Source organism: Pseudophryne corroboree, chromosome 3 (assembly GCF_028390025.1).
Source record: "Pseudophryne corroboree isolate aPseCor3 chromosome 3, aPseCor3.hap2, whole genome shotgun sequence".
In the NCBI taxonomy this organism is placed as follows: Eukaryota; Metazoa; Chordata; class Amphibia; order Anura; family Myobatrachidae; genus Pseudophryne; species Pseudophryne corroboree.
In genome coordinates this window covers 307,765,269-307,785,943 of record NC_086446.1, presented here as the reverse complement: position 1 = coordinate 307,785,943, position 20,675 = coordinate 307,765,269, and the positions used below count along the sequence as shown (strand labels likewise).

At 42.8% G+C, this 20,675-nt stretch overlaps 1 protein-coding gene across 1 annotated transcript in view; it reads right to left on the bottom strand.

Moving 5' to 3' along the window:
* The window catches only part of APCDD1L (APC down-regulated 1 like), a 104,092-nt gene extending 95,847 nt beyond the window's left edge, over nucleotides 1-8,245 (bottom strand). Inside the window, exon 1 of the mRNA XM_063959395.1 lies at nucleotides 7,999-8,245. Coding sequence (XP_063815465.1) covers nucleotides 7,999-8,035 — 37 coding nt within the window. The 5' untranslated portion in view covers nucleotides 8,036-8,245. The remainder of the gene's footprint in view (nucleotides 1-7,998) is intronic.
* Nucleotides 8,246-20,675: the final 12,430 nt, after the last annotated feature.

Genomic DNA, 20,675 nt, shown 5'->3' with positions numbered 1-20,675 from the left:
TTCGGATCCCGAGGAACCGAACCCGCTCATCACTACTTTATTTTGCTGTAGCCAATGACAGGTCGACTTGGCTTGTTGTTTGGATTATTGTCATGTTGGAACGTCCAAGTACGTGCCATGCGCAGCTTCCGGGCTGATGAGTGCAAATTTTCCTCCAGTATTTTCTGATAACATGCTGCATTCATCTTGCCATCAATTTTGACCAAGTTTCCAGTGCCTTTGTAGCTCACACATCCCCAAAACATCAGTGATCCACCTCCGCGTTTCTCCAAAATGTAACGTTTATGGTTGTGGCCAGAAAGTTAAATTTTGGTCTCATTACTCCAAATGACTTAGTTGCAGAAGTTTTGAGGCTTGTCTCTGTGCTGTTTGGAGTATTGTAAGCGGGATACTTTGTGGCATTTGCATAGTAATGGCTTTCTTCTGGCGACTCGACCATGCAGCCCATTTTTCTTTAAATGCCTCCTTATTGTGCATCTTGAAACAACCACACCACTTGTTTTCAGAGTCCTGTATTTCAGCTGAAGTTATTTGTGGATTTTTCTTTGCATCCCGAACAATTTTCCTGGCAGTTGTGGCTGAAATTTTTGTTGGTCTACCTGACCGTGATTTGGTTTCCACAGAATCCCTAATTTTCCACTTCTTAATTAAAGTTTGAACACTGATGATTGGCATTCTCAATTGCTTGGATATCTTTTTATATCCCTTTCCTGTTTTATACAGTTCAATTACCTATTCCCGCAGATCCTTTGACAATTCGTTTGCTTTCCCCATGACTCAGAATCCAGACACGTCAGTGCAGCACTGGATGAAAGATGCAAGGGTCTTTCAGGAGTCCAGAAACTCAATGACCTTTTATACACACACACTGATTACAAGCAAACAGATCACAGGTGAGGATGGTTACCTTTAGTAGCCATTCAAACCCGTTTGTGTCAACTTGTGTGCATGTTATCAGGCCAAAATCTCCAAGGTATGTAAACTTTTGATCAGGGTCATTTGGGTAGTTTCTGTTGTCATTATGATTTAAAAAGAGTAAACACAGTTGTTTGACAATAAATGGCTTCACCCAACCACTAACCATGAGTGACAGAAAAGTTTGTGAGTTATCATTCATATTCTCTGACAAATGGCCAGGAAATCACAAATTCTGCTAGGGTATGTAAACTTATGAGCACAACTGTATATCTGGCACTGTGGGGCAATGTATATCTGGCAATGTAGGGCAATGTGTATCTGGCACTATTGGGGTCATATGTGTATCTCCCCCTCCCCCATATGTGTATCACGCCCCCATTTTCATTGGCCACGCCCCATGTGCCACTTGGCCACACCCATTTTTTGGGCGCGCGTGCCTTTGGCGCGTGCACACAGTGCCTGTAAGACATTTTTTATACTTGCATCATGGGCATTACTGCCTCACAGCACTGAGGTCATGGGTTCGATTCCCACCATGGCCCTAAATGTGTGGAGTTTGTGTATTCTCCCTGTACTTGTGTGGGTTTCCTCCGGGTACTCCGGTTTCCTCCCATAATCCAAAAATATACTGGTAGGTTAATTGGCTACCACCAATATTAACCCTAGTGTGAATGTGTGTGCATGTACATGTGATAGGGAATATAGATTGTAAGCTCCACTGGGGCAGGGACTGATGTGAATGGGCAAATATTCTCTGTAAAGCGCTGCGGAATATGTGTGCGCTATATAAATAACTGGTAATAATAACAATAATGATAATATGATACTGGTGTTACATTGCTAGTTTGGTAAAAGATACTGATATGCAGAGTAACTTTTATATGTGTAAGTATCAAGAAGTGTATTTAAATGAAAGTCCACTTTTAATAAAACCTTGACCCAAATATGACCCATAGCACTTGCTTGAACAATAATGCCAATACAGTGAGGAAATCAGCTAGTGCTCCACCTCGGAGAAAGTTGCCAAGGAAAACTACAATAATCGACAAGAAGCCTACAGGAGACAGAAAACACACAGGCAGCTCTGGGCGGAGAAGCTGGGTCTTTTACATTATATGGATCCCATTGTAATAGCCTGCCCTTAATTATTGTATTTATATGGTAAAGGTGTGTTAACATAAATTAGGTCAACGCGGTCATTGGGTCGACATAGAAAAGGTTGACATGAGTTTTTTATATATTTTTTGTGTCGTTTTCTTCATAGAGTGACCGGGAACCCCAATTAGTGCACCATGTCCCCGAACTTCGGGCAAGGTGACTCGCTCTGCTACCCCTGCGCTTGGCACAGGTTACTATTCCCAATTGTAGTCCACATGGATCGTAAAGTATGAAAAATAAAAAATAAAACATTATTTAAAAAATAAAATTCACGTCGACCTTTCATGTGCCGACCATTGCCATGTCGACCTACTGACCATGTCGACCTAATGCATGTTGACCAATAGTGGTCAACCTAATGAGTGCTGACCTAAGTGCTGTTGACCTAAAGACCAGATACCGTTCCTTCTTGCGGTTCAGATTTTCTGCACCAGAATGGGTCAAGCTTTACCATTTCCAGAGTATGGCTCAGTCAGTTCCCCAAGTGCCTCATGCTTCTGCACAGCCGCTGCCTGGTTGCTTGTGACTGCTCATGACTAATGGCTGCCTCCACTAGATGTATGTGACAGGTATTTAGATAAGGGATGTAGCAATCCTGCAAGTGATATGTGTAGAAGAGTGAATTATTATTCTGAGTAGCTGCACTAATCAGGCTATTTGTGGTTGTGTATACATATTTGTATTCTGTTATAAACAGATAGAACAGTAACATTTGATCCAGAAGACAGTTTGCAAACAGAACATTTGGATTTGTTACACTATAACACTGCATCCATTTGCTGAGATGATATATGTACAATTAATCAAGTAAAAAATATCCACAAGTCCTATCTGTAGATTCATCAGCATGTGTTTATTTCTGGTTAAAACCTCAGAAACATAGCTTTGTGCCAAAATGAGCAAATGTTTCGGCCAGCTGCTACTTTTTACTGGAGAGCTGTAATCTCCCTTAATGAATCTTCCATGTCTGACGTGATTAGTTATCCACAATGCACAAATAACTAACTGCTTTGTCACACTGCACTGGATGCTCAATGAGCAGGCTGTCATCCTCTGGTTCTATCCAACATGTATAAGAACAAAGCCTTTGTATTCACTAGGAACATGTGACGTCACTGAGAGAAGACACTTTGTGCATCATGCACCTATGATGTCTCTAACACCTAGAAAATTCATAGGTTCAATATTGGTTCAGCCCAAAATATTCTGCCTCCACCATGAATGAGTGACAGAGAAATGATAAGCGAGAAATACAATTTGTATATGAATTCATACAAAGATGTCATGACATGTGCTGTACATGTAATATAGTATTTCGGGCACAGTGCCACTGATCTGCTGAGCTAACTGATTTCTTATTATTCTTATTCACACCAATATTTAGTTAGTATATAAAAGTAAAAATAGTTTAACTTATTACCCCAATGCAATTCCCTTTATCATTTCTACAATCACTCATTTTTCACGTATCTTTTCCACTATGCCATGACATTGTCCTCCACTGACTATTAAGTTGCGATTATTCAGTCCAGCAACATTGCTAGTTTTTTCTTGCACACAATAGAGATATGCAGGGAAAATATATTAAGCCTACTGTACTGTATCTGCACCCGAACATCACAAGATGTTTTCGTGGCACAAAGCCACTAATTGAATTGGCTCCATAGTGTTGGAAAAGAGCAACAGTGTAAGGCTTACTACTGCTTGAGAAGTTACACTGGATGAATGCAGGTGGTTCTGTTGCTAATGTGTTGCTGTATATGATCTACTGTTTGTAAGAATGTTCTGGATATCCTCCATGTTATATACATGATACCTTACACTTTTTATATATCTACTGTATGGTGAAAGGCCTTTAGTACTCATACTAAAGTTAATCTTCATAAATCTTTCCTGCATGTTTGATTGAAAACGGGTTGTATAATATGCCATTTTGATCAGTCATCAAAGTCTCTGTTTCGTAGGCGGCCCCACACTACTGTTATTCTGAGTGACTCCTCTCATCTCCTCTAGTGCACATGAGAGAAGGAGAGAAAGTAAGTAATTAATGGCAAGTGTTAGAGATGCGTCCATGCTATTATAAAGAGTGTGGTAGAACCTGGCTCCATCTGGGAGCAAAGACTGCAGATCATGGACATTTTCCAGGGCCACAGATAAATAAAAGGTGCTTATGGAAACCAATATTAAAATTTCCTTCCAGTGTTACTCACTGCTGACTCCTCTGAGAGAGAAGTTTCCATTAGACTCCTATGGTTCCAGGGTATCTGGGCACATCACATTGAATTAATAGGATGGACCTCTATTCTACTCCACGGTAATCTGAATGGTATTTCTGTTCCCCTAAACTGTTTAATCCTTAGGTATCAATCTCTCCTATTACTAGATTGTAAAACTGTGGGCATTGTATAATGTTTACAACTAGAGTCTAAGATCCTAGAGGGTTCACAACCCTTAAGAAAGTACTTGGCCTGTTGCCTTGTTCATGGAACTTGTCTATGACACTCAATATCCATATATTTTAAAGTAGTAGCGCATTATTTTCATTAAAATCTGCTTTTATCAGAATCTCTTTGTCATTATCATCCTTTTATTGTAAAGTTCACCAAAACTCTGCAGTGTCAATTTCTTCTAGATGCTGGATTGTACAATCACTGTGGTGAAGTATCTCCTTTTGCTTTACTAGGTTCTAATCAAGGTACAGTATCCCAATACTACTGTAGATTGCAAACTGTATGGCGGCTAATACTTTTTAAGAACAACTACTGTAATTGTTAGCTCTTTGTAACAGACATATAACTCAGTTTGTGCCTTGTTGTGGAATGCTTTTCCATTAGGACTGCAAGAGAGTAAAATGCCATTGCATTGTAAAACATTCAGATAAACCTCCCATTATTATAATACTAGTTTGCAAACTTCTTCAGAGTATTGCTCTATACAATTACAATGCAAACTACTTACGAAAGAGGTCTTCTAGTATGTCAGTGGTTCTCAAACTGTGTGCCGCGGCACCCTGGGTTACCCTGGGTAAGGTGGTCCAGGACCAATTCAAATTATTTATGGTCAATGTAATAGGCAAAACCAGTGCTGGTGGCTGCCAGTCATAAAATATGTGGACAAACAAGAAAATCTTGCCCTTCAGCACACAATTGAACTTAAGTATGACATAAAAACACAATTTACTTAATTTAACATTTCTTTCTAAATTGCTCAGTAAGAAACTTTTGGCCTTGGGGTGCAGTATTAAAAAATCTGATACTCTAGGGCGCTGTGATTCCAAAAAGTTTGGGAACCACTGTTGCATGTTAATTACTGCAGACATCCGTTTAATAGACTATTAATATAATTTGATTGCAAGTGTCTATTGAGGATGTATTTTATTTATTTTTTAGTTGAAAGCTTCTTGGATCATGTTTTCTATTGAAGCAAGTAGCCTATGCTTTGGTAGCTATTGTAGAAGTGGAAGTTGCAGCAGACATTGCCTGTCTTTAATTGAGCTTCTTGGTTTCACAACACTGATGCCTGATTTAAAGAGTATACATGTGCTGTGCTGCAGAGTCCATATGAAATCTAGAGATGTTATATAAATGCTATCTACATGAACAAATATGGGAAAGGTGTAACTGACCGGAGGACCCAAGAAAAATGTGTCTCTAATTCTATTTACCGAATGCCTAAGTGGTTTACTACAAGGTACAAAGGGCGAGATGGAGTAAATGGAACAGATCAATACACACTTGTCAAGCTTCCTTCTATACTAAATACATCTAATCCAGTTCCTTTAATGATCCTTTATTTAACACTATGCTCGTAATAGGTCTAGCAAGTACACTGCAGATCTAATAAGTACAATACTATGATAAATGTATGCAGAATCTATGTGATCTATAAATGATCTGTAACTCTCAATCTACTTTCTACACATTAGATTAGAAATCATGTTGAGGTATGCAAGTTATATTTGAGTGATGCTTATCACATATGGTTTGTATAGGAATCCGTAAAATGGGATGGGTACGAAATCCTGGCAGTCAGAATCCAGACAGTCAGAATACCAACAGCGGGATCCATACAAATCGCAGTAAGTGTTTTTACCCTACCCCTAATTCTACCCCTAACGCACTCCTCCCACAGACTAACCCTATCCTCCCCGTCCCGCAGCCTAACCCTCACCTCCCCCACCCCTGCAGCCTTACCCTAGCCCTCCTTCTAGTGCCTAACCCTATCCTCAAGGTCAGTATTTACAGATGGTTAGGATTCTGAGTTGGGGTTCAGCTGTCGGCATTCTGACTGCCAGGATCCTCAATGCATTCTCCATAAAAGTATGGGAAAAGTTGGTATGTTCTACTAGGTCTATTAAGAACATGATTGGTCATCAATAGAACAGATCAGATTCAACAAATCTTATTCTTAATAGACTAAAGCTAAGTACACATGTCAGCCATGCACCAACGTTACATCCAATCAATAAATAATCTGTCTAGAAACTAGTGTACATATTAGTCAATGATCGTTCCATTCGGAATGACCATAGGATACCACCTGACTGGCTGCTATGGAATTAAGCTCATTGTTTTGAAAAATGTCCTGCTTGCAGCCCTGATCAGATGAGCCAATCTGAACGGCATTGGTACCCCAGGTTCTGTGTACACCCACTCTTTATAGTGTGTATCTGCATAGGTATTATAGACCAACTGATCACTATGGCAATTGTGGTATGCATTCAGAGTGCACACAAGACTTTTTACAAAGGAACACAGATATGGGATCTTTTATGAGGAATCCTGATATCCAGATATAACCGTAAAAGCCAGTAAATCATTTCTGCCGTTTGAGATGATGTCAGACACAAAAGCGGTTTATCTGTACGGTCACTATGAGAATCTATACTAAACCACATAATGTGTGACAAAGCACAGTGCCATCCTGTACATTTTTTAAGTTAGTATAGTTTAGAGTTGCTGCTCTAAATTATGGAAATCTCCAAGTCCCAGACATTTCAGATAATAAATCCTATCCATGTACAGTACAAGGGAACTGTCAGTATTTTTCTATAGCGCCAGGGAAAGTGCTATTATGCACAGTGATTTGTTTTGCACCAGATAATACATTGAATGTTCATCATTATACCAAACTACTGTTCAGACACATTGCTTGAGTGCTTACAAAACATTTTTTCTTAGATTCGCTATTGTAATCGCAGGTTGCCAAAGTATTGTTTCCCCCAAATGGATGGACCCATTGGATGCCTGTGTAGTAGATGTTCCATCATGGTATGCAGTCTGATACACAGTCTGAACAGAATGGAAGCTTAATATCCTCCAATATCTATGTTTGTAAGGTAACTACAGTGCACCTCAATACAAGTGTAGTGGAAGTACTGATACTTTCATTCATATATTTGTAAAGGGATCAGGAGCTTGTCAGATCCAAAGAGATATCAGGGGGAAAACCAAAGATGATCTCTTGTCACAAATTGGTGATAACAGAGAGGAATAGCTTGTACTCAGCTGCTTATATATACATTTATACTGTCTACTATAGCTTTCTTTATCTTATTACATTTAGAACATATTTTGTTATGTCAAAAAATATATTGACAATAAAAGTCTATTGTTTAAGCTTTTAAGGTAGTTCAGTATTCCCACATGTATGAAGTATACAGTTATTCATACAGATCAACGTCAGACGACCAGTGGCACACCAGTTGCTTTGGAACTACAAGTCTCAGAATTCCATATCATACAATTCATTTCTGAATCCCAAATTAATTCAAATATAAAAGAGGTAGGCAACTTGTAATTCTCCAACTATAGCAGAATTACAAGTACCAGAATGGGTATGCTGGAACTTGTAGTTCTACAACAATCTAGAGACCCACAGATTCCTATTTTTGGCATGCAAAATAATTGCTTTGTTGCCTACCTAGAAAACATCCCAGGGTGCAGTAACGCTGTGCCATCACTTCCAGCTAATAACGTACTCCTTCCAGGAAATCAGAGTCTTGATAGCAGAAGTAGTTTTGGATCCAAGAGAAGTGAAAACTTGTCACCGATGAGACGGTCTGCACCACTGAGCTGGCCAGTGTCAGCACTTTGTGTGTAACACAGGGGCTTCTGGTGTGGAGAAACTCTGTATTCTCTCTGATCACATACTAATGTGTTCATGAAGGCAGTCTGTCCACAGTGTGTTGTTAGATTTAATGGAGCTTGGCAGTTATAGGTTAAACTAAGAAGAGGTGGAGACTTTTCAGGGTCTTGCAGACTATTATTACAATGCATCCTGGCTGTTCATTCATAGTTTGAAGCTCTCACCTCATTCCACTCTCTCACCCACGCATTACACTAACACATATGTACACACTCGGGGATACACACATACATATGCGGCCCTTTGCATAGGACTTTCTCCAGGGACTAAAGACTTTTAGGAGATATATAGATTCTCCTGCACAAAGGGGGTAATTCCAAGTTGATCGCAGCAGGAATTTTTTTTTAGCAATTGGGCAAAACCATGTGCACTGCAGGGGAGGCAGATATAACATGTGCAGAGAGAGTTAGATTTCAAATTAGATTGCAGTGTAAAAATAAAGCAGCCAGTATTTACCCTGCACAGAAACAAAATAACCCAGCCAAATCTAACTCTCTCTGCACATGTTATATCTGCCTCCCCTGCAGTGCACATGGTTTTGCCCAACTGCTAACAAAATTCCTGCTGCGATCAACTTGGAATTACCCCCAATATGTAGCTGTAGATGCTTATAGCCTGTACATAAACACATACACACTGTACTATACATACACAAATATACACTAGTACAAACAGGTATACATAGAGATACAAAACTTCAGTTATACACAAATACTCTATGCTGAATAACAAAAATAAGAGACACAGGGCTAGATGCATCATCACTTGGAGAGTAATAAACTGAGAGAAAAAGTGCCATCCAATCAGCTCCTAACTGTCATGTTACAAGCTGGATTTGAAAAATGAGAGTTAGGAGCTGATTAGTTAATACTTTATGGGGGAGATGTACTAAGCAGTGAAAAGAGTGGAGAAGTGAGCCAGTGGAGAAGTTGCCCATGGCAAACAATCAGCATTGAAGTAACATTTATAAAATGCATACTATAAAATTAAACAGAGAAGCTGATTGGTTGCCATGGGCAACTTCCCCACTTGCTAACTTCTCCACTTTTTTCACTGCTTAGTACATCTCCCCTTATTTATATCTCTTCACTTTATCACTCTCCAAGGGATGATGCATCTCGCCCACACACAATACTGTACACAAGAAATTGCACAGCTAGAACTATACAGACAGAAAGGCAGTAACACTGACTGTATTAAACGTATAAATATGCATCAAAATACAGGGGGTGTTCTTTTAGATAATGTACCTATCACCATTTCAAAAATGATTCTAGTATGTAATTAGTTACAGTACCAAAAGAGGAATACACATGAATATTTTGTTTTTATTCACGGTACAGTAAATGATGCCATACACGTGAAGGGGCTGATGTAGAGGTGGACTTACACCCGTTATATTTGCGTCAGATATGTACCTGTTTTTACATTCATTTATATTTCCATTTTGACTGCAGCAGAAAAAGAGATTCCTATTCCATGTAAAGGGAAAACAGCAGGTGTTTCTATTTAACTTTAATGTACTTAGTATTTGTGTATTGTATTTAGTTTGTATTTAATTATATTTTATTTTTATTCGTGCAAGGGCGTGCAACACTGGATTTGGTATGATGTAGGGGAGTACCGTGTGCTGCAGGTCTTTAAAAAATCAGGCAAGCAAGTCCAGCATGTTAGCTATGGGATTCATCATAATAATAATAATAATAATAATAATAATAATAATGATGTAACATTGAAGGGTCTTTAATATCACACAGGGCTGTGCTGTTCAGTGCTGGTCTGGTTATGTTTAGGGCAGCAGGGGCACACGCCCTACCATCCCTCTCACTTTATTAAAAGCAAAATGTTTGATGTCTGGTTCCCATGATCATGGGTCTAGTGCTGGGGCTGATTATTACAATTATAAGTGTATTGAGTACAGGCTGGCATTTATTTTTAACTAATTAAACATCTTCATAACACTGGTTATACTAATGACGTCTACATTGTTGTTTATTTACACCTTTAAACAAATAACCAATGGTAGTAGTATTTAATACTATTACAAGTAGACGCCTCCTGCTGTAGTAGTGATCTGACTTGTGTCCTAGGATGCAGGCATCGGATCACTGACTCACTATTAGGGGGCTTACTGCACCCATGGGGACACGCAAGCCGTCTGTCACAGAGGCCAACGACAGGGATCCCTGGGCTCTACCCTCCCACTAAACAGCGGCGACATGCCTCCGTTTTGGGAAATGCGCAGAATGGGTCCTGTGCATGCGCAAAGTACTGAACATCTGTACTTTGCGCATGAAGTAGCAGAGTGGACGGGATCTGAACAACCCTCACTGGCAGTATTTCGCAGCTGAAAGCTTTTCACCCAACCACATCAATCAATCAGGCTTCTATTTTCATTGTCTAATGGTGTGTACACACGGTGCAATGTGCTGCACAGCCCAACATTGACTATTCGATGTGGCCGCAGCCCGGCCCTGTTATATCGACCGCCGGGAAGCTAACTGCTTCCCGCACCCAGGCTATAGTCATGTTTTCCAGGCAGTTACTGGAAAACTGGTATACCATCCGCCGGGAAGCTAACTGCTTCCCGCACCCAGGCTATAGTCATGTTTTCCAGGCAGTTACTGGAAAACTGGTATACCATCCGTCGGGAAGCTAACTGCTTCCCGCACCCAGGCTATAGTCATGTTTTCCAGGCAGTTACTGGAAAACTGGTATACCATCCGCCGGGAAGCTAACTGCTTCCCGCACCCAGGCTATAGTCATGTTTTCCAGGCAGTTACTGGAAAACTGGTATACCATCCGTCGGGAAGCTAACTGCTTCCCGCACCCAGGCTATAGTCATGTTTTCCAGGCAGTTACTGGAAAACTGGTATACCATCCGTCGGGAAGCTAACTGCTTCCCGCACCCAGGCTATAGTCATGTTTTCCAGGCAGTTACTGAGAATAAAAAAAATCCCTCCCAACATTTAAATACAGTATCAGACAATAGAGCCGCACCCACACTCCGCCCAAATCATCCCCCAAACCTTGGACAGTTTCTATCAACCACACACATTGCATTCAGTAAAGTCATTCCTGTGCCCCAAGAGATCACACACCTTTCTTGGTCTATAAACAGGAACAGACCCTCCAGGACTATTCTAAATTATGAAACAGCCACCATCTATTTAGGGCTGCCATGTCTTCTGGGTTACTCAAGACAGTCTCAGTTTTTCCTTTTAAATTCTTTAACTCACAATACTTTTTTTTTTTCTTCAGAATTTAAACTCATGGAACCAAATTAGGAGGACAAGTTTAAGTAGGCTCCACTTTTCCTCTTTTAAATGATTGCAGTACTGTTATTCTTCCACACAAGTTACTAAATAGTAATAATAACAACGTCAATAACTGTTTGCAGATTAACAAGTTATTTCATGAATTAACATTGTTGCAGATCGTAGTGAACAATATTATCTTCAGATAGCAATGAGGTAAGTAATGCTTATTTTGTCAACGGTTAATTCTGAAAATGCAGCCAATATATTTACTAGGAACTACTGATATCACTGAGACAAATAAAAAAAACCCACATAGATAGGTATAGAAATTCCCATAGGAGGTGGTTAACAAATAATATAAGCTAATAAATCACAATACTCTAGTGCAATGACTATATGTCTGTGATAAATAAATGTAATTTAGTTTACTTTATAACAAGGGGGAATTTACCAACATTGCATTTAAGTGAGAACTAGACAGATCATAGTTAATTGGCTTCTGAAGTTCATTGAAAATCTGTTCATACAGATTTGAATTGAGGGATGGTTTAATTGACTCCCTCTAGTGGTACATGAGTTGAAATACATTGTTACACTGTATACAAAGAGATGAAACAGTTTGAGGGAAAATCAAAGCATAATATCACTGATTGTTTTCTTACATACATGTAAAGGAAACGCTCAATTTTTTATGCAGTTGTCAGTGTGTTATTACAGTACTGGATTTATTTCCCAGTTGTGTAGTTGGAAACAGTTGGTAGATGTCCTGATTTCTAGAGATATGTATAGCTATATACTCATCAGTCAAGTTATTTTAATATGACAATGAAGTTTGTTTAGCTTATGCACTATGCGCATGGTTGATGTGTTGGGTGTGGTCAAGGTGAGCAGAGAGCTTGACTAATGGATTAAAAAGGCGTGGCTCATGGGCGAGTGTCACATTTTTTAGAATTTATTCTCTATAACAACAGAGATCTGTTAAAACAGCAAAGAAACTGAGTTCCAAAGATGGTACGGGGATTTCAAGTGCAAATTTACTGACTAGCATATTTTTGTGCACAATGCATAGCTAACTGAAACAAAAAAAAAATGTCATTGGGAATCTGGTACTTAAATCAGTAAAATGGGAACTGATTGAGCAAAGTTGCACCTTTACCTTTCATGTGCATGTAGGCAAAGAAGTATTTAAGTGCAAGCAGACATAAACAAGGCTCAAGCTAGCAGTATTGGAAGATCAAAATGGAACAGTTGCTTTTAATTAGATGGTACAGAAGACTGGACTTTAAAGCACTAGCAAAATAAAATATATATATATGCAGAACACATTTGAAGGTATATTTTTTTTAAATATATAAAGTCTAGCTGTTCTACCCGTTCTTTGCACGGGAGTTTCTGATTTTCACGGTTGTAAATATAAATGAGTGTTAAAAATGTGGTAAATCTATAGAGATATAAATTTGAGACATCTTAATGTAAATAAATATTAATCCATGGTTCTTGGCGCTATCTGAGGAGCACCCGTAGCAGATACGTTAAAAAGTGGCAGGACCATTTTTGTAGTTTATTAAGTTCTACACACTGGAGGTGCAATCCAAATTTTGATCCGATTGTCCATTTGGGCTGCTATCGTTCACACAACCCAAGCCACGCAGCGGTAATGACATCATTATGTCAACCCCCTTTTCATCCCCTTAGGGGAGGTTAACTAAAATTCTAATTATGTAGGTTTCCTATTTCCCACCTGAAGAATATCTATGCAAAATTTCAGCTTCCTAATATATCGGGAAGTAAGAGAATTAGTGATGAGTCAGTGAGTGAGTGAGTGAGGGCTTTCGCATTTATATATATATAGATATAACATATTGCTTGTTACATATTAATGCAAATTAGGGCAAAAATTAAATAACCATACAAAATGAAAGACACTTCAAATAAGTGTATACACAGTGTGATAGTCTAACGCATATTACATTGTGTCAGTGACACCCATGTGTGCGCACCCGAAAAAGGGGCATGACCTTGAAGAAGTCCTCCGCTGGTGTCACTATGGGGACATGACTTCTCGTGAAGCCCTCCACTCATGTATCTATGGAGGCATGGCCTCGCGTAAAGCTGCCGATTACCTCACTTCAGGGGCATGTCCAGGATCCCCGCAGTTGCTTGGCTGCCCCCAGAGACTAGTGCCTGCAATGCCGGCTCCTTCTCAGTGACAGGAGCTGGTTGCTGCAGGATAATGTCACACCACAGCACCCAACTCCTGTCACTGCTGAGGAGCTGGCATTTTGGTGTCACTCCTTTGAAGTGTGACACCTAGGTGCAGGGGCGGAATGGGAACAAAAAGCGGCCCTGGAAAAATTTGTACTAGTGGCCCCACATGGGCAGCACCAGAGGTGTAAGGTCCCTCCCCCCAAGACTTTCCAGATAGTGGGCATGTCCAGCATCAAGGGGGAAGTTAAAAAGAAATAAAAAAATAAAATTAAATATTATGAGCACATTATATGATACACCTTCAGAATTTAGGAAACTATATCATTCTTTAGAAAGATATATTTTCTTGCTTATTACACCAACCGTATCCCAATCACTATTCACTCAATCTTAAGGGGGGTACACACGGAGAGATCCGTGCTTAAAATCTAAGCAATCTTGCTAGATTGCTTAGATTTTAAGCACGGATCTGCCGTGTGTATGCCCTCCAGCGATAGCGATGCGCGGCCCCGCGCATCGCTATCGCCGATGCTAGATTGAGCTGCATGCAGGCTCAATCTAGCGGGTCGCTCACTTCACCGTTGTGTGAAGTGAGCGGCCCCCCGTCGGCTTTCCCCCTCGCTCAGCACATCGCGCTGTGCTGAGCGGGGGGAGAGATGTGTGCTGAGCGGTCTGTGTTAAGATCGCTCAGCACACATCTCTCCCGTGAGTACCCCCCTTTATATGTCAGCCAAGCAGGCAGACAGAGCATACACTAGATCATCTGCAATCACAGGCTAAGTGGCAAAGTCATTTTCATATATACAAATTATTTTGCATCTTATTCATTATGTCTATAAAAAGGACCACATGTCCACAAACAAAACAGGCCCCACGGGTGCGTCGGCCCACCGGGAATCTTCCCTGAAAACCCTATGGCCAATCCGCCTCTGCCTAGGTGCGTCCCACACGGCACCCCCCTTGTGACACCTGTGAGTCCAAGGCTGTGGCAACATTCACCAAACTTTCAACTTGGGTTCTGACTCTGGAATCTTTATTTTTACTGTCAGATTAAGGCTCCAACTCCTTGATTAATGGCAAATGTGTATTTATTAGTAACAACAAAGGGCCTAATTCAGAGCACTTCCAGGGGGTGACACCAAAATACCGGCTTCTCCTCAGTCACATGGAACCAGGTGCTGTACTGTGATATTATCATGCAGCGCCCGGCTCCTGTCACGGAGGTGGAGCTGGCAGTACAGGAAGAGTCTTCGAGGTCAGCCCAGCATCTCCGGGAATGCTGGGTATGCCCCTGGATTGACAAAAACGGAAATGTGCTGTGAGACCATGCCCTTTCCGATGCCACACCCGTTTTACAAACATTTTTTGTGGTGCACCAGGTATCACCCACCCCAGTGATACCATGAATAAGATGTGTATGCAAACCTGATGGTTACATCAATATTTGGCGATCTGTGCATGCGCTGGATCTGTACTGTACATGTGCAAATCTGTTTCTGCAGTGACAGTCGCAGTTCCCCCTAAGCTACAGCATCATTGACATGCTTTGATTTGTGAGCCACAGTTTCTGGGTAAGCCTAGGCCAGTGACTGTGTCCTTAGAAGTTACTCAGATGGCCAATGTTCATGCAGATGATCCGATGCTTTGTGTACAGATGCAGCAGCAGATCACAGAAGCCGTCAGGAAGCGTCTATCCACAGACCCAGAAGTTTTTTTATTTTCTCTGACGTCCTAGTGGATGCTGGGACTCCGTCAGGACCATGGGGATTAGCGGCTCCGCAGGAGACAGGGCACAAAAGTAAAAGCTTGAACTAGCTGGTGTGCACTGGCTCCTCCCCCTATGACCCTCCTCCAAGCCTCAGTTAGGTTTTTGTGCCCGGCCGAGAAGGGTGCAATCTAGGTGGCTCTCCTAAAGAGCTGCTTAGAGTAAAAGTTTTGTTAGGTTTTTTATTTTCAGTGAGTCCTGCTGGCAACAGGCTCACTGCATCGAGGGACTTAGGGGAGAGAAGTGAACTCACCTGCGTGCAGGATGGATTGGCTTCTTAGGCTACTGGACACCATTAGCTCCAGAGGGAGTCGGAACACAGGTCTCACCCTGGGGTTCGTCCCGGAGCCGCGCCGCCGACCCCCTTGCAGATGCCGAAAAGTGAAGAGGTCCAGAAACCGGCGGCAGAAGACTTTTCAGTCTTCATAAGGTAGCGCACAGCACTGCAGCTGTGCGCCATTGTTGTCAGCACACTTCATAGCAGCGGTCACTGAGGGTGCAGGGCGCTGGGGGGGGCGCCCTGGGCAGCAATGATAGTACCTTATTCTGGCTAAAAATACATCACATATAGCCCCTGGGGGCTATATGGATGTATTTAACCCCTGCCAGGTCTCAGAAAAACGGGAGAAGAAGCCAGCCGAAAAGGGGGCGGGGCCTATTCTCCTCAGCACACAGCGCCATTTTCCCTCACAGAAATGCTGGTGGGAAGGCTCCCAGGCTCTCCCCTGCACTGCACTACAGAAACAGGGTTAAAACAGAGAGGGGGGGCACTTATTTGGCGATATGACTATATATATTAAATGCTATAAGGGAAAAACACTTATATAAAGGTTGTCCCTGTATAATTATAGCGTTTTTGGTGTGTGCTGGCAAACTCTCCCTCTGTCTCCCCAAAGGGCTAGTGGGGTCCTGTCCTCTATCAGAGCATTCCCTGTGTGAGTGCTGTGTGTCGGTACGCGTGTGTCGACATGTATGAGGACGATGTTGGTGAGGAGGCGGAGCAATTGCCTGTAATGGTGATGTCACTCTCTAGGGAGTCGACACCGGAATGGATGGCTTATTCAAGGAATTACGTGATAATGTCAACAGAGACGGCCGGCAAACAAAATAGTACCTGTCCAGGCGTCTCAAACACTGTCAGGGGCTTTAAAACGCCCATTTACCTCAGTCGGTCGACACAGACACAGACACGGACACTGATTTCAGTGTCCACGGTGAAGAAACAAACGTATTTTCCTTTAGGGCCACACGTTACTTGTTAAGGGCAATGAAGGAGGTGTTACATATTTCTGATACTACAAGTACCACAAAAAAGGGTATTATGTGGGGTGTGAAAAAACTACCTGTAGTTTTTCCTGAATCAGATAAATTAAATGAAGTGTGTGATGATGCGTGGGTTTCCCCCGATAGAAAATTATTGGCGGTATACCCTTTCCCGCCAGAAGTTAGGGCGCGTTGGGAAACACCCCTTAGGGTGGATAAGGCGCTCACACGCTTATCAAAACAAGTGGCGGTACCGTCTCCAGATAGGGCCGTCCTCAAGGAGCCAACTGATAGGAGGCTGGAAAATATCCTAAGAAGTATATACACACATACTGGTGTTATACTGCGACCAGCGATCGCCTCAGCCTGGATGTGCAGAGCTGGGGTGGCTTGGTCGGATTCCCTGACTAAAAATATTGATACCCTTGACAGGGACAGTATTTTATTGACTATAGAGCATTTAAAGGATGCATTTCTATATATGCGAGATGCACAGAGGGATATTTGCACTCTGGCATCAAGAGTAAGTGCGATGTCCATATCTGCCAGAAGATGTTTATGGACACGACAGTGGTCAGGTGATGCAGATTCCAAACGGCACAAAGAAGTATTGCCGTATAAAGGGGAGGAGTTATTTGGGGTCGGTCCATCGGACCTGGTGGCCACGGCAACTGCTGGAAAATCCACCGTTTTTACCCTAAGTCACATCTCTGCAGAAAAAGACACCGTCTTTTCAGCCTCAGTCCTTTCGTCCCCATAAGAGTCATATCTGCCCAGGGATAGAGGAAAGGGAAGAAGACTGCAGCAGGCAGCCCATTCCCAGGAACAGAAGCCCTCCACCGCTACTGCCGAGTTTCTCAGCATGACGCTGGGGCCGTACAGGACCCTTGGATCCTACAAGCTGTATTCCCAGCAGGTGATAATCAAAGTACCCCTCCTACAACAAGGAAAGGGGTATTATTCCACACTATGTTGTGGTACTGAAGCCAGAAGGCTCGGTGAGACCTATTCTAAATCTGAAATATTTGAACACTTACAAAGGTTCAAATCAAGATGGAGTCACTCAGAGCAGTGATAGCGAACCAGGAAGAAGGGGACTATATGGTGTCCCTGGACATCAGGGATACTTACTTCCATGTCCCAATTTGCCCTTCTCACCAAGGGTACCTCAGGTTCGTGGTACAGAACTGTCACTATCAGTTTCAGACGCTGCCGTTTGGATTGACCACGGCACCCCGGGTCTTTACCAAGGTAATGGCCGAAATGATGATTCTTCTTCAAAGAAAAGGGATGATTCTGGACACAGTCCAGAAAAGGGTGTTTCTCCCGGAGAAGAAAGCCAGGGAGTTATCCGAGCTAGTCAGGAACCTCCTAAAACCAGGAAAAGTGTTAGTGCATCATTGCACAAGGGTCCTGGGAAAAATGGTGGCTTCTTACGAAGCGATTCCATTCGGCAGATTTCACGTAAGAACTTTTCAGTGGGATCTGCTGGAAAAATGGTCCGGATCGCATCTTCAGATGCATCAGCGGATAACCCTGTCTCCAAGGACAAGGGTGTTTCTTCTGCGGTGGCTGCAGAGTGCTCATCTACTAAAGGGCCGCAGTTTCGGCATTCAGGACTGGGTCCTGGTGACCACGGATGCCAGCCTGAGAGGCTGGGGAGCAGTCACACAAGGAAAAAAATTTCCAGGGAGTGTGATCAAGTCTGGAGACTTCTCTCCACATAAATATACTGGAGCTATGGGCAATTTACAATGCTCTAAGCTTAGCAAGACCTCTGCTTCAAGGTCAGCCGGTATTGATCCAGTGGGACAACATCACGGCAGTCGCCCACGTAAACAGACAGGGCGGCACAGGAAGCAGGAGGGCAAGAAACTGCAAGGATTCTTCGCTGGGCGGAAAATCATGTGATAGCACTGTCAGCAGTGTTCATTCCGGGAGTGGACAACTGGGAAGCAGACTTCCTCAGCAGGCACGACCTCCACCCGGGAGAGTGGGGACTTCATCGGGAAGTCTTCCACATGATTGTGAACCGTTGGGTAAGACCAAAGGTGGACATGATGGCGTCCCGCCTGAACAAAAAATTGGACAGGTATTGCGCCAGGTCAAGAGACCCTCAGGCAATAGCTGTGGACGTTCTGGTAACACCGTGGGTGTACCAGTCGGTGTATGTGTTCCCTCCTCTGCTTCTCATACCCAAGGTACTGAGAATTATAAGACTTAGAGGAGTAAGAACTATATTCGTGGCTCCGGATTGGCCAAGAAGGACTTGGTACCCGGAACTTCAAGAAATGCTCACAGAGGACTCATGGCCTCTGCCGCTAAGAAGGGACTTGTTTCAGCAAGTACCATGTCTGTTCCAAGACTTACCGCGGCTGCGTTTGACGGCATGGCGGTGGAACGCCGGATCCTAAGGGAAAAAGGCATTCCGGAAGAGGTCATTCCTACCCTGGTCAAAGCCAGGAAGGAGGTGACCGCACAACATTATCACCACATGTGGCGAAAATATGTTGCGTGGTGTGAGGCCAGGAAGGCCCCACGAAGAAATTTCAACTCGGTCGATTCCTGCATTTCCTGCAAACAGGAGTGTCTATGGACCTCAAATTGGGGTCCATAAGGTTCAAATTTCGGCCCTGTCAATTTTCTTCCAGAAAAAATTGGCTTCACTTCCTGAAGTCCAGAAGTTTGTCAAGGGAGTACTGCATATACAAACCCCTTTTGTGCCTCCAGTGGCACTGTGGGATCTCAACGTAGTTCTGGGATTCCTCAAATCACATTTTAAACCGCTCAAATCTGTGGATTTGAAATATTTCACATGAAAAGTGACCATGCTGTTGGCCCTGGCCTCGGCCAGGCGAGTGTCAGAATTGGCGGCTTTGTCTCACAAAAGCCCATATCTGATTGTCCATTCGGACAGGGCAGAGCTGCGGACTCGTCCCCAGTTTCTCCCTAATGTGGTGTCAGCGTTTCACCTGAACCAGCTTATTGTGGTACCTGCGACTACTTGGGACTTGGAGGACTCCAAGTTGCTAGATGTTGTCAGGGCCCTGAAAATATAGTTTCCAGGACGGCTGGAGTCAGGAAAACTGACTTGCTGTTATCCTGTATGCACCCAAAAAACTGGGTGCTCTTGCTTCTAAGCAGACGATTGCTAGTTGGATGTGTAGTACAATTCAGCTTGCACATTCTGTGGCAGGCCTGCCACAGCCATAATATGTAAATGCCCATTTCACAAGGAAGGTGGGCTCATCTTGGGCGGCTGCCCGAGGGGTCTCGGCTTTACAACTTTGCCGAGCTGCTACTTGGTCAGGGGCAAACACGTTTGCAAAATTCTACAAATTTGATACCCTGGCTGAGGAGGACCTGGAGTTCTCTCATTCGGTGCTGCAGAGTCATCCGCACTCTCCCGCCCGTTTGGGAGCTTTGGTATAATCCCCATGGTCCTGACGGAGTCCCAGCATCCACTAGGACGTCAGAGAAAATAAGAATTTACTTACCGATAATTCTATTTCTCGTAGTCCGTAGTGGATGCTGGGCGCCCATCCCAAGTGCGGATTGTCTGCAATACTTGTACATAGTTATTGTTACAAAAATCGGGTTATTATTGTTGTGAGCCATCCTTTCAGAGGCTCCGCTGTTATCATACTTTTAACTGGGTTCAGATCACAGGTTGTACAGTGTGATTGGTGTGGCTGGTATGAGTCTTACCCGGGATTCAAAATCCTTCCTTATTGTGTACGCTCGTCCGGGCACAGTATCCTAACTGAGGCTTGGAGGAGGGTCATAGGGGGAGGAGCCAGTGCACACCACCTGATCCTAAAGCTTTTACTTTTGTGCCCTGTCTCCTGCGGAGCCGCTAATCCCCATGGTCCTGACGGAGTCCCAGCATCCACTACGGACTACGAGAAATAGAATTATCGGTAAGTAAATTCTTATTTTTTTTATAGCAGCAGCAT